Source organism: Cydia splendana, chromosome 21, assembly GCF_910591565.1.
Source record: "Cydia splendana chromosome 21, ilCydSple1.2, whole genome shotgun sequence".
NCBI classification, from domain to species: Eukaryota; Metazoa; Arthropoda; class Insecta; order Lepidoptera; family Tortricidae; genus Cydia; species Cydia splendana.
Window position 1 is genome coordinate 10,492,851 of NC_085980.1, and position 13,894 is coordinate 10,506,744.

The 13,894-nt window shown below is 40.6% G+C and overlaps 1 protein-coding gene across 1 annotated transcript in view; it reads right to left on the bottom strand.

Annotated features, from left to right (window-relative positions):
• LOC134801314 (4-hydroxybutyrate coenzyme A transferase) overlaps positions 1-12,932 on the bottom strand; it is a 28,772-nt gene extending 15,840 nt beyond the window's left edge. Inside the window, exons 1-2 of the mRNA XM_063773856.1 lie at positions 12,645-12,932; positions 6,009-6,171 (exon numbers count right to left, since the gene is read on the bottom strand). Of these exons, the coding sequence (XP_063629926.1) occupies positions 6,009-6,171; positions 12,645-12,819 (338 nt within the window). The 5' untranslated portion in view covers positions 12,820-12,932. The remainder of the gene's footprint in view (positions 1-6,008; positions 6,172-12,644) is intronic.
• Between the last annotated feature and the right edge of the window lie 962 nt (positions 12,933-13,894).

The window sequence follows — 13,894 nt, forward strand, 5'->3', positions numbered from 1 at the left end:
AATTATCACTACCTTTGACTCACCTTTAAAGTCGCCATCAGATATATCGGGGCGGCCGAGATGCTCACAGATATCTGAACAAGTGAACACGCCTCTATTGTCATGGCGCTAGAGTGCGTGTTTAGGTATTTTTGAGCACCTCGGTAGCTTCCATATATCTGATGGCGACTGTACCTGCCTGATATCAGGCATATCTTTACTCGACTGCAAATAGTTTACACATTAAAATAAATCTTAATTCGATAGCAGTAGCGGTCAATATTGAATATCAAATCTTTACGTAAATGTCAAACAAAACTGTTGAGCCATAAAACGACAAGTTTATCTGATGATATGAGATAAAATGCTTGGAAATATCTGAATTTAACAAGTTACTGTAAATGTACGTGTTTCCATGCTAGTGTTAGTAATATCACTAGGTATATATGTGTTCCATTCTTCCATTAGATACACATTGTGATATTCTATTACTCAGCTAAACAAATATAAGAGAATAGTTCATATGATTACGACTTAAGGTTTCATTTAGCGTCATGCATGAGATGAGGCGACGTTTTTCTCTGTGTGCATGTGTGGACAACCCTGGTGTCCTTGAGAGAGCCTGCCTACCGTTCTTATTTCTCGTTGGAACCCTCAGAGCGCTAAGACCTATTTCCAAAAAATGCTCATTCGGGCGCCACATAGGCGGCATCTTTCTTTGTGTGCATGTCAGCATGTGTACAAACCTGATGTCCTTGAGAGAGCCTGCCTTGCCCACCGCTGTCATTGCACCTTAACTCGTAGCACTAGAGCCTAGTTTCAAACAATCCTCACCTAAAGATGCCTTCACAGTCGGGCGCCACATAGGCGGCATCTTTCTCTGTATGTGTAATGTAGGTACATACAAATACATTAATAAGCGCTTGACAGCGCGGGTAGATCTAAGACTCATTCTTGCAATATATGTAGATTCCTAACGGTTGTGTTTCCTTGTGCTCCCGCTAATATAAATATCCCGAGGGATTTACTGGATACTTTACAGTGGCGACGAGTCAATTAAATAAGTTATCTCTCGACGGACATTAAAATTAACACCGGAGTTCGATATGTCGATCGGAAAATTAAGTGTGTTCGACGTTAAGTGCGGGGTGTGGTCGTCGTACGTGGATCGGCTTAAAATGTACATAAAGGTTAATAAAGTGGCGGACGATATGAAGTTACCAGTGCTTATCGCGTCCATGGGGGACGAAGCATATGAACTATTAGTGAATTTGGCCAGCCCGAAAGAACCTGAAAAGTTAACATTTGACGAGGCGGTAAAGTGCATGAGTGATCACTTACAGCCGGCGCCATCGGCGTTGGCAGAGCGGTTCCGGTTTAGACAAAGGAGACAGGGCGCGGATGAAACTATAGCCGGTTATGTTGCGGAATTAAAAAAATTGTCAAGGTATTGCAAGTTCGGAGATAAACTGGATGACAACATGCGGGATCAGTTCGTGTGTGGAATAAATAGTGACATTATTCGCCAGCGGTTATTTGCTGAGAGTGACGGCGTGACCTATGCGCGAGCGGTGAAGGTCGCGACCGCCCTCGAGGCGGCGGAACGGGACTCGGCCGCGGTGGAGGCGAAGGGGTCACGGGAGTCGGAGGCCAGCGGGAGCGGCGGCGGCGGCGAGGCGGCCGCGGTACATGCGCTCGCGCCGGCTGGCGGGAGCGGCCTACGCAAGCGGGGAGGTGGCGGAGTGGGCCCGGCATGGGCCAGCCAGCAGCGGGCGGGCTTCGGGAGGGTCAACCGGCCCAGCGGGGGCCCTACAGTCGGGCCGCAACAGCGCTATTCGTCTTGTGGGGCCTGTGGCGCACAAAACCATACCTACGGGAGCTGTCGCTATAAGACCTTTGTCTGCAGCAAGTGCCAGCGCACGGGTCATTTACGCCGGGTTTGCCCAGGGTGGGCAAGGGCGGATAGAAGCGGCCTGCATTTCGGAAATGCGCAACAGACGGAGGACGAGGAGATCAGCGGGAACGAGTATGACGTCGAGCAAGAATTAAACCATCTGTGCTTGAACGACTATAAACCAGTAAGTGTTTCTGTGTATATAGACAATAAACTTGTTACCATGGAGATTGACACAGGCACCGCAATGGCCTGTATAAGTAAAAAGATGTATGACGACCTTTTTAACTATTGTGAGTTAGAACCCGGAAATACTGTTTTCACATTTATTAATAATTGTAAATTTAAACCATTCGGCATGATTAGACCTAAAGTTAGATACGGCAATGTAACGAAAGTTTTGCAATTGTTTATAATAGATTCCGCTACGACTTCATTAATAGGAAGGCAATGGTTGGCTGAATTAGGTATTAAGGTTCCAGATATACCTATTCCCAAATTTAGCTGTAACTTTGTATCTGGGAAAGAGGAATTAAAGCATGTTAATGACAAGATTGTAAATTTACTCGACAGATATAAGGAGCTGTTCAGTGGCGGTCTGGGTCGGTACACGGGCGGCAAGGCGACGCTGGCGGTGCGCGAGGGTGCGGCGCCGGTGTTCCACCGCGCGCGGCCGCTGCCGTACGCGCTGTGCGCGCGGGTGGACGCCGAGCTGGACGCCATGCTGCGCGCGGGCGTCATCGAGCCCGTAGACCACTCCGACTGGGCCTCGCCACTGGTACCTATTCCTAAGCCGGATGGCACTCTTAGACTGTGTGCGGATTATAAATCTACTTTGAACCCCGTCTTACTGATCGATCGTTATCCTTTGCCTAAAATTGACGATGTGCTAGTAGGTTTGAACGGTAATAAATATTTTAGCAAAATTGACTTATCGCAGGCATACAACCAGGTGGAACTGGACGACTCTAAGATGTACACCGTGATAAATACGCATCGTGGCCTTTTCAGGTATAATCGTTTAGTTTATGGACTGGCATCAAGTGTAGGTATTTTCCAAAGAATAATGACGGGCTTATTAAAAGGCATTCCAAACGTTCAGGTATTTTTGGACGATGTGATAATAGGGGGTAAGACAGAGGCGGAGCATATTCACTCTCTCGAATTGGTTCTACAACGTTTGTTAGATAACGGGTTAAAGTTGAAGAAAAGAAAATGCGTGTTCTTAACCCAAGAGGTTACTTATCTGGGGTACGTGGTCACCAAAGACGGGATCAGGGCAGATAAGTCAAAAATAAATTCAATTCTAAAAATGGCGGCTCCACAAAACGTGACCGAATTACGTTCTTTCCTAGGGATGGTCAATTTCTTTGCGAAGTTCATTAAAAATATTAGTTTCATATTAGCTCCACTGTATAACTTATTACGGAAAAATGTAATCTGGAACTGGGATGGGGAATGTGAGTGGTCTTTTCGGGAAGTAAAGACATTGCTGACGAGCGCGGAGGTACTGGCTCATTACGATCCAGACCTCCCGCTGGTACTCACTTGTGACGCGAGCCCCAGGGGCGTCGGGGCAGTGCTTTCACAAAGGGACGATAGGGGGCGCGAGCGGGCAGTCGCGTTTGCGTCGAGGTCACTTAGTGATGCGGAAAAGAATTATTCGCAGATTCATCGCGAAGGGTTAGCTATAATATTCGCGTTAAAGAAATTTCACCAATATTTATACGGTCGCAAATTTTTATTACGCACCGATCACAAACCTTTGGTTTCAATATTCGGCCAACATAAAAACATTCCTCAAATGACCGCTAGTAGAATACAGAGGTGGGCTGTTATTTTGTCCGCGTACGATTACGAGATAGAATACGTCAAAACTACAGAGAACTGCGCGGACGGCTTGTCGCGGTTGCCGGAGGCGGGGCGGTCGGAGGAGGCTACTATTCCGGAGCAGACATATTTACATTTCGCTCAAGAGGCTTTACTGCTAGATTACAATGTAGTAAAATTAAAAACCGCTAAGGACGCCATGCTTAGTAGGGTTTTATCGTACGTTAGGGACGGTTGGCCGCCAGAATGCGACATAGATAACTTAAGGCCATATTTTAATAGGAAACAAGAGCTTTACGAAGAGCTCGGCTGCCTAATGTGGGGCCATAGAGTAGTGATACCGGAGAGCTGTAGGGCTAAAGTATTAGAAATAATTCACGAACCCCATATGGGTATCGTGAAATCTAAAGCGATGGCCCGTAGTTACGTTTGGTGGCCCGGGGTAGACGAGGCCGTGGAGGCGGCGTGCCGGGCGTGCGCGGTGTGCGCGGCGCACGCGGACCAGCCGCCGCGCCACGCGCCGAGCGCCTGGCCCTGGCCCGCGCGGCCCTGGGCGAGGTTGCATTTAGATTACCTGGGACCTATTAACGGAAAAATGTATCTCGTCGTGCTAGACGCCATGTCGAAATGGATTGAGGTATTTCAAGTGCCAAGTACGGCCGCTAGCTTTACTATAAATATACTAACTGAATTGTGGAGTAGGTACGGTTTGCCTAAACAGTTGGTCTCAGACAATGGCCCACCGTTTACCAGTAAGGAATTTAAAGAACACACCAGTCGTAATTTTATTGAGCACATATTCACAGCGCCCTACCACCCCGCGTCCAATGGGGCCTGTGAGAACGCGGTTAAAACTGTGAAACGAGTGATAAAGAAAGCTATATCGGAACAGAAACCGGTTTCAGAATCTTTAAATACTTATTTATTGCATTACCGTAACACGGAACATTCCTCAACGGGAGAAACGCCTTCTATGCTACTAATGAATCGTAGACTCCGCACTAGGTTAGACGCTTTAAAGCCAGATAGGGGAGCTAAGGTCTTAGCCGCACAGAAAAAACAGACGGAGGCGGCGGGAGGGACGCAGCGGAGGGTGGAGGCGGGAGACACAGTGTGGTACAGACAATACTTACAAGGTGAGAAGTGGGTTCCAGGTACGGTTTCAAAAGAATTAGGCAGAACAAATTATAAGGTTATTGATAAGGATGGTAAGGAAGTGCACAGACATATCGATCAGTTGAGACGGAGGACAAGTAGGTTAAGTTCGCTGGTAGGGCCAAATGAAGATTTGGTTCAAACTACACAGGAACCAGTGGTGAGGACCGAAGAGTTGGGTGAGGGCGTAGGTAATGGCGAGCTCGAAGAAGAGGGAGAAGAAGAGATGTGGCACGACGCCGACCGCGAAGATCCTCAGCCGAGCCCTGCTAAAGCGCCGAACGCACCTGTACCGCCCCAGACTCGCCCTGACCGTCATGTGAGACAATGTCGTGTAGACAATCCTCCTAAGTATAAGTATTAGGTTAAGTGTTACCTTAGGTTAAGTAGATAAGTCCTTCATTTGGGGTTGTAATTGTAATTAAGTGTGGAGGGATGTAATGTAGGTACATACAAATACATTAATAAGCGCTTGACAGCGCGGGTAGATCTAAGACTCATTCTTGCAATATATGTAGATTCCTAACGGTTGTGTTTCCTTGTGCTCCCGCTAATATAAATATCCCGAGGGATTTACTGGATACTTTACAGTATGCATGTGCATAAACCTGATGTCCTTGACAGCCGGCTTTGTCCACCGCTGTCATTGCACCTTAACTCGTAGCACTAGACCCTAATTTCAAACAATCCTCACCTGAAGATGCCTTCACAGTCGGGCGCCACATAGGCGGCTTCTTTCTCTGTATGCTTGTGTATAAACCTGATGTCCTTGAGAGCCGGCCTTGCCCACCGCGGTCATTGCACCTTAACTCGTAGCACTAGACCCTAATTTCAAACAATCCTCACCTGAAGATGCCTTCACAGTCGGGCGCCACATAGGCGGCATCTTTCTCTGTATGCTTGTGTATAAACCTGATGTCCTTGAGAGCCGGCCTTGCCCACCGCGGTCATTGCACCTTAACTCGTAGCACTAGACCCTAATTTCAAACAATCCTCACCTAAAGATGCCTTCACAGTCGGGCGCCACATAGGCGGCATCTTTCTCTGTATGCATGTGCATAAACCTGATGTCCTTGACAGCCGGCTTTGTCCACCGCTGTCATTGCACCTTAACTCGTAGCACTAGACCCTAATTTCAAACAATCCTCACCTGAAGATGCCTTCACAGTCGGGCGCCACATAGGCGGCATCTTTCTCTGTGTGCATGTGGACAACCTTGATGTCCTTGAGAGAGCCGGCTTTGCCCACCGCTGTCATGGCGTCTAGAAGTGGCGCAGGGGTGGCCGCTGCGCCTTGGGCGAATACCGTTTGACCTGGAACCAATGAAGATTTGATTAAGTTTTATTTTTATTTTTAGTGTTCTGTAAGTAAATTTCTTGTAAAATGTAAAAGCTGCCTAGGTATAGTAAACACCAGCAATGTATGGATTTTTCGGGCAACGTAGTTTGGCACGATTGTGACTATTGTAAGAGATAATTACACCTGTTAACCTACCCGCATACAAATTGAACTTCCACAATCTATTCCGAACTATTCATTGAGTAGATAAGGCTAAATCCTACTAAGTCAAACCAGTTCGTGCATACAGAGGAATTTCGAGATTAGCAGGCCAGTGTATTAGGTATATCATCGCGCTAGTTCTCATGGCGGCGTACTCGGACTTTGTGCGCGAATTGTACTTTGGAGTTTGCCTTTCACAGATTATTTTATTGTTTATGGAGTTTATCATTTAATAATGCCAATTAAACCAAAACAAACTTTGTCTGATGTAATCTCTTTTGTTTAAGTTGGAGAGTGTACAGCCCACAAGCTATTATTCATGGTACGAGTATAATAATATGTATACTCCGCCTGGTACTCTCTTCTGACCACGTGACTGACACAAGCCTACGTCATCATGCGACAGCGCTATATGATAATATGCAATAGCGCTATACAAAGTGGCAATGTTATTGTGACGTAGGCTTGTGTCACTCTGGGAAGAGAAGAACATGTTTTATTAGACTATGCTATTACTGAACATTGAGATTCGCAGTGATATGCGATGTTGCTCGCTAATTCTCAATCGCTGGTCGGCTGGTCGGTAAAGACGGTAAATAATAATAAAAGGTGCAGTGACCTACGATAATATCTTACATAACGAAGTGTTAAAATAAATCTACCATACTCTTATTTTAGCGTACATTTATGAGCGTAAAAAAGTAAGAAAATATTGCGCTGATCTATCTATAATTCTATATCGTTATGTCATCTATTAAAAACAAAATAACAAGACGCATTTACACGCCCTCTTATTTTGCATAACTAACTTACACAACCTTTGTAACACCGGCTTTGAATGTGGTAATCCATATTTATATTATGTATAAATAGCCAGATTTATGCATTGTCAATGTTTTTCACTAAAACCCGTTTTATTACGATTTATTCTAATACAAACAAACTGTTCAAAATTCAACTTAATTTAAATACATATCGCTAAAGCAACTACTCTAAATGCAAACAGCTATTGCTAAAAAGTCTTATACGATTGAGACATATAGCGTTATAAGCCATTTTTCTCCCAAGGGTGTAAAGCATGCGGTAAGTGTTTACGTTTTACAGTTTTGTAGGCAGAATGCCAAGATAAGGTTGGGTTTATTGTACCATCATTTAGCTGACCATTTGTATACCTTAATGCAACGATATAAGGTATATGTTTGTACAAGTAAGTGTGCTGTTGTTAGTATATTGGCTTTTGATAATTTTGCAGCAAGATATTTATATACAGTTATATTAAAACAAGCGGAAAGTTGAAAACAACTCGAGACTGATTAAACGTCATGACAGCTTGTAATAAAAAGGCTACAAATATAATGACCACCAAAAAATACTTTGGTACCCTAAATAAAAATCTCATGCTTACCAAAAAAAATTACTGAACACCAAAAAAATAAGGCCTAAAAATACAAAAGTACCACCACTTTAATTACGACTGCACTTCAAATTGTATTCAAATACCAAATATATTGAATGATCACCAAAAATCATTAATGATCACCAAATCTTGAAGACCAAATTAATGCGATATTTTCACCTAAATAAACCACTATGATTACCAAAAAATTTATACATATTACCAAATAAAGTAAACTGATGCCAAAATTACTAGCCCCTCCCGCTCAACCCCCCGTAGCCCGCACCGCATACCTACCTAACCTAATCTACTTTTCTAGTAGCATTTCGTTATGCTACTAGAAAAGTAAGTTAAACTGCTATCAGTTAAGTGGGTTAGATTAGGTTAGCACTGCGACCCTTACAGAAACGAAATGGTACTAGAAAAGTAGGTTAGGTTAAGTTTCAACTGCTACCCATACAGATACGAAACGCTACTAGAAAAGTGGGTTAGGTTAGGTTTGAACTGCGACCCTTACAGAAAAGAAATGCTACTAGAAAAGTGGGTTAGGTTAGGTTTGAACTGCGACCCATACAGAAACGAAATGCTACTAGAAAAGTGGGTTAGGTTAGGTTTGAACTGCGACCCTTGCAGAAAAGAAATGCTACTAGAAAAGTGGGTTAGGTTAGGTTTGAACTGCGACCCTTACAGAAACAAAATGCTACTAGAAAAGTGGGTTAGGTTAGGTTAGAACTGCGACTGTTACAGAAATAAAATGCTACTAGAAAAAGGTGACGAAGTGGATTAATTAATTTAATAGGATAACGATATATTAAATGTATGCACATTTTTAATTAAAATGTGGTTACAATTTTGTGATCATTTACTATTTTTGCGTTTACAATGATTATTTTGGAGCCATTTGCTTTAATAGGATAGCAAGTTTTAAAAATTTGGTTATCATTTTACATTAAAATGGAGTTCTAATTTTGGTGGTCATTTACTATTTTTGGGTTTACAATGATTATTTTGGTGTCATTTTCTTTAATAGGATAGCAAGATGTAAAAATTTGGTTATCATTTCACATTAAAATGGGGATTGAAATTTGGTAATCATTGACAATTTTTGGGTTAATAATGATTATTTTGGTGTCATTTCCTTTAAAAGGATAGTAAAATGTAATAAAATTGGTAATCATTTCACATTAAAATGGTGTTATAATTTTCGTGATCATTTATGATTTTAGGGTGGTAAAATAGATTTTTTTGGTATTAAATTTTACTAAATCTGGTGATCAGTTAAATAGCAGCCATAAAAAAATATATTTATTTCAAGAAATACAGCAATTTCAATAAAAGCAGTACAATGATACCCACACTATAACTCCGTATCTTTAGGTATTTAAATAAAAGTAAACAAATAACTTGTATATTGTCGGGTAGTTATAACATTTATTGGGTAACCAACCAAATACAAAACCGCCTGGATCTGTTACTGAACGACCTGACTTTAACCTATTACATTATTTGATCGTGTAATGTTTTCCTCTACCCTCAACCTCGGCCATTTGAGGGTAGACTTTGTTTACTTTTATTTAAATATTAGGTCCTTACCTATGAAATTGGCGTTTTTGTTCATAGATATAAGTCTGATCCTAGTTTTTTTTTTTTTACAAAAGTACATACACAATTACAATAAAACTACAGTGCACTCAATAAACAACGATTTTACATACAATTAATTGTTATTTTTTATTGTTAAGTGTTCAGAATTAAGCCTTGAAAATAGGTCTTTTCATGTGCTGTCGGTTCGAGTATTAAAATTACTTATATTTTTCTAATGGTACCAATTTTCAAGAAATGGAGATATTGAAAACATACCTTAAAGGTGTCAAAAATTACTGGAAAAATTTTGTTTGGTTTGAATTAGCCATCAAAAAAATATCCGCAAAATTAATTGTATGGAAATTCGTGTTTCGTTGAAATTCTCCGAACAAAACGCCAATTTCATAGGTAATGACCTAATATTTACCTAAAGATACAGACTATAGGCACAGCCTGTATCGTGGGAAGTGGGACTCTTAGAGAAATACCGAATACTGAGGTTGCGGCTACCTATTAATTATAGCAATATTGACAATAACATCGACCTTTCATCGGTGAATATCGGGATCCTCTCATTACCATGGAAGTCGTGTAAGATTGGCGATGTAATGCACGAGCTAACAACCCAATGCAGAATTGCGTATCATGCTTTTGAAATGGGCGTTGACCCTATCGTGTGTTAAACATACCGACGGGTAATCGTGTATGTGAACATTACCATACAGAGATATGAGGCATCAGGCAAATTCAAGTTGAGGGTTTAAGAATTTAAACGGTTTTGTTAAACCTGTTCTTTTTATAAAATTAAGTAATAGTCTGTATCTTTAGGTATTTAAAAAAGAGTATTAACAAAATATACCCTCAAATGGCTTCTTAAGCCATTTGCCAGTCCTATCTATGGTTGCCGCCGCCGCCGTCATTCGCGCAATGTCGTGGCCGAACCGTAAGCGCTTTAAAGACCAGTTATAAACGATTCGCATTAAACATGCAATATGCAGCCAACACGCTCAAACAGACTCAAGGTGAGGTAACGACAGCGTTCTATATCGGAACCTGTTGGCTGGATTAGATCTCTGGCCATTTATTAAATCAATACGAATGGCTACTTAATGTCTAGTTGTGTCTGTTTTTATTAAATTTTTAGGGTTCCGTACCTTAAAATCGGAACACTTACAGGATCACTTTGTTGTCCGTCTGTCCTTCTGTCTGTCTGTCAAAATCAAACTTAACGTTAACGTTAAAAAAAGATACGACCGTTTATGCCGTAAAAATCGTATATTTCGACACTCTCAAGGGAATCAAAACTTACATGGTACTTCCCATTGACCTAGAACTATAAAAGGTAATTAATATCGTCTTACTTAATGACGTCTCATGTCATGAGTTGCGTTCTCGCGCGCGAGTCCATATTTGAAGTCGCGCAAGATGTATGGAGACTTATGGAGTCGCGCGCGAGAACGCAACTCATGCTAGCAGGTCTGGAAAGAAACACGAATCTACTCTATCTGTTTGGGAACAAATCAAATTATTTTGTCAAAATATTTTCAGTTTGTGAATGTACTTAGTTTACTATGTGGATAAACATTACAAAGTTTTTTTGACAGGTAGAATGGAGTATGAGGACTGGTTATCTTATCTTTGAACCGAAACCGTTGATGAACATGTGAGGCGGGTTATCTAAAGAACATCTTATACAACAGAAAAATAACTGATATTAGGATAAAGGAACTGATGTTACGATCCCATTGGTTTCATAAGTTTACCAAATCTTATAGAGTCAATTACAAAATTTTAGTTTTTTTTTTAATTAAATGCCTTCAGTGGACTATTTAGCCAGTGTCAAGTTATTGAGAGCTATATATACTATATAGGTACAACTAATATTGTATGGTTAGTACAAGACAGTGTATGGTTATTAGCTCTTGTAAAGCGATAGCTGGATTTTACAATGGGCCATGTACTAACTTGGCAGTGGCTCCAGATCAATTAATTTTTCATTATTCACACACTTCCACATTAGTTAACTGCATAATAAGCTATCAGTATTACACTTTAAACAACATTAATGAGCAAAAATAAAGAAATTAATTGCAAGCCGATGTCACCAAGATGGCGGTCGACAGGCTATCAGTGTGTGTACTTGTATGACCACAAATTTATTTATTTCGTCATCAGTGATACTGTATGTATTGTATGATAATACATTACTATCAGAATAACTTGTGTTTACCAGGTTTCCAAGTCAATCAAGGTGCTCCCACATTGGTGTTACAAAGTGTTATAGGTACGAGTAGGTATAACACAATAACATTCACTAACATTTTATAACATCTGTTATAACTTGTTAGATGGTTGAACTGCTCCCACACTGGTAAAAAGGCATAACCTGTTGTACAACAATATATATGTTATATAACAATTGTTTTATAACTTTGTCACAAATTGTAAAAGTTATAGTTGTAACCACTGTTATACAAAAAATGTTTCATAATCATAACATTATATAACATTGTATACCAATATGGGAGCACCATCAGACTTCTGGAATTCTGATGTTATTATTTTTACAATAAGTTATACCAGATATGTGAATGTCAATGTCTCAATTTAATTTATATAGTCTTGTAGTAACATAATAAATTATCATTATCACTGAATAAACAAAAACATGCCTACCAATTATTTATTTATGTCAGTACTTAGTATATTTATGATCTTACAAACTGTAGTGTGAATGGAAGTAAGTACAGATATTTATCTGTAATAAATCTTAGAAGTATTAGAAGTATGCCTGAATGTTTCATAGATAATAAACAATTATAACTTATAAATCTTATAATCAAAGAAACAGCTATGAATGGAATATGCGACTATCCAAATTAATTTTAAAATGTGTATTGTGTGTAAATATCAAAACACGCAATCTTAGAGCATACAAATACACCATAATCAAATGATTCATGTTTTTTATTTATATGTTTTAAAGTCCGTGTTTTTTACGTTGGTTATAACGAGTAGAGTGTAAAAACAGAAGTAGAAGTTCATCAAGTTTACTAACCGACTAACCGTGAAATATAATGTTCAAGGTGCAAGCAAATGTACATACATTCAACTCATTGAAGTCTTCTTGATGAACTTTGTACCCAATGTACCCATTACCTTTGACGTCGCAGCGTTAGTAGCATCCCACCCTATACCAGCTAATCAGCAATAATAGGCCTGCAATAAACCTATTACGACCAATCCAAGCACTATAACTGCATAGTATTACAGCTGTGAAGCTGCGTATGGAGCTAGGGTACTCACCTGATTTCAAACATTTTTCGAACGCCTCCTTCGCAGTCAGCGTCTCGGGCTTCCTGTCCAAAGGCTGCGATAACTCCTGTGTATATGTAAAATACGTTCTATTCGACAACGCGGCACTAATACGCCCGAAATTCCGGCTCGAAACATTAGGTATTATTTTTCCCATTACAGACATGGTGGCGGATATACACGTTACTTTATACACAGTTACTATTTGTAGCGGGATATTTTGATATCGCGGCGAAGTAATTTAATGTTGTTATTTCGGAGACACTCCGGCTTAAAAATAAACAAGTTACGTTCTTGACGTTCGTGTCGTCGGCTCCGCCGCGGCAGAGTGAAAATAATGAATGACGTTTCCGTGGAATCGTAAATCTATACGGCATAGGCAGAGGCAGAGAGTGGCGCCAAGTTCAGAAATTAATGTGAAGGAAAAAGTTGGTGGGCTATATTAATGCAATAAAATAATGTGACTTAATCCATCTATTAAGTATTACTTAAACACAAATACCTAGTCCTTCGCATTCTTCTTACGATGCTCCGATTCGCAGAATGCATAAATGCATTAATGCAGCTGAATGAAAAAACAGATCTTAGGGATTCTGAGACTGACTGAATATATTTTTTACTTTGTCAAAAATGTAGTTGATTTGATTGACGACCTCTTTGGACAGTTTGGACGTTTAAACTTTTTAAACAAACTTTTTTGTAAATTGCTAAGGGGTTACCGCGAAAACCGAAATTCGCAAATTGCGGGGATCTTTCTCTTTTACTCCAATGAAGGCGTTATTAGAGTGACAGGGAAAAATGCCCGCAATTTTCGAACTTCGATTTTCGCGGTTATAGCCCTATTCTACCTCGATATTGACCAAAGCAGGGATGTTACGGAGCTCCGGTTTCGTTTCCGTTAAGGCGGAACTTCCGTTTGGTATTACACATCCGTTTCTGTTCCGGTTCCGTTATGTTTGAAACGGAAGTTATAACGGATGTCAATGCTTCGCGCGGCGGCGGCGTACATCAAAAACAAACAGGTTCATGCCAGTCATTCGTTCATCGCCCCGCTTGCCACGTGCTACGCTAATTTGTTGTTTGTTTGTATACTTTGTTTTATTCGTGTTATTAAAATTAAAATCGTATGTGTTCTGTTGTGTACTGACTACTGACTGTGTGTAGTGTGTGTGGTTAATGTTAGTGTGTAAAAAAACGCACAATGAAGCCGAAATCAAGTGCGATTTGGAACTATATTGATG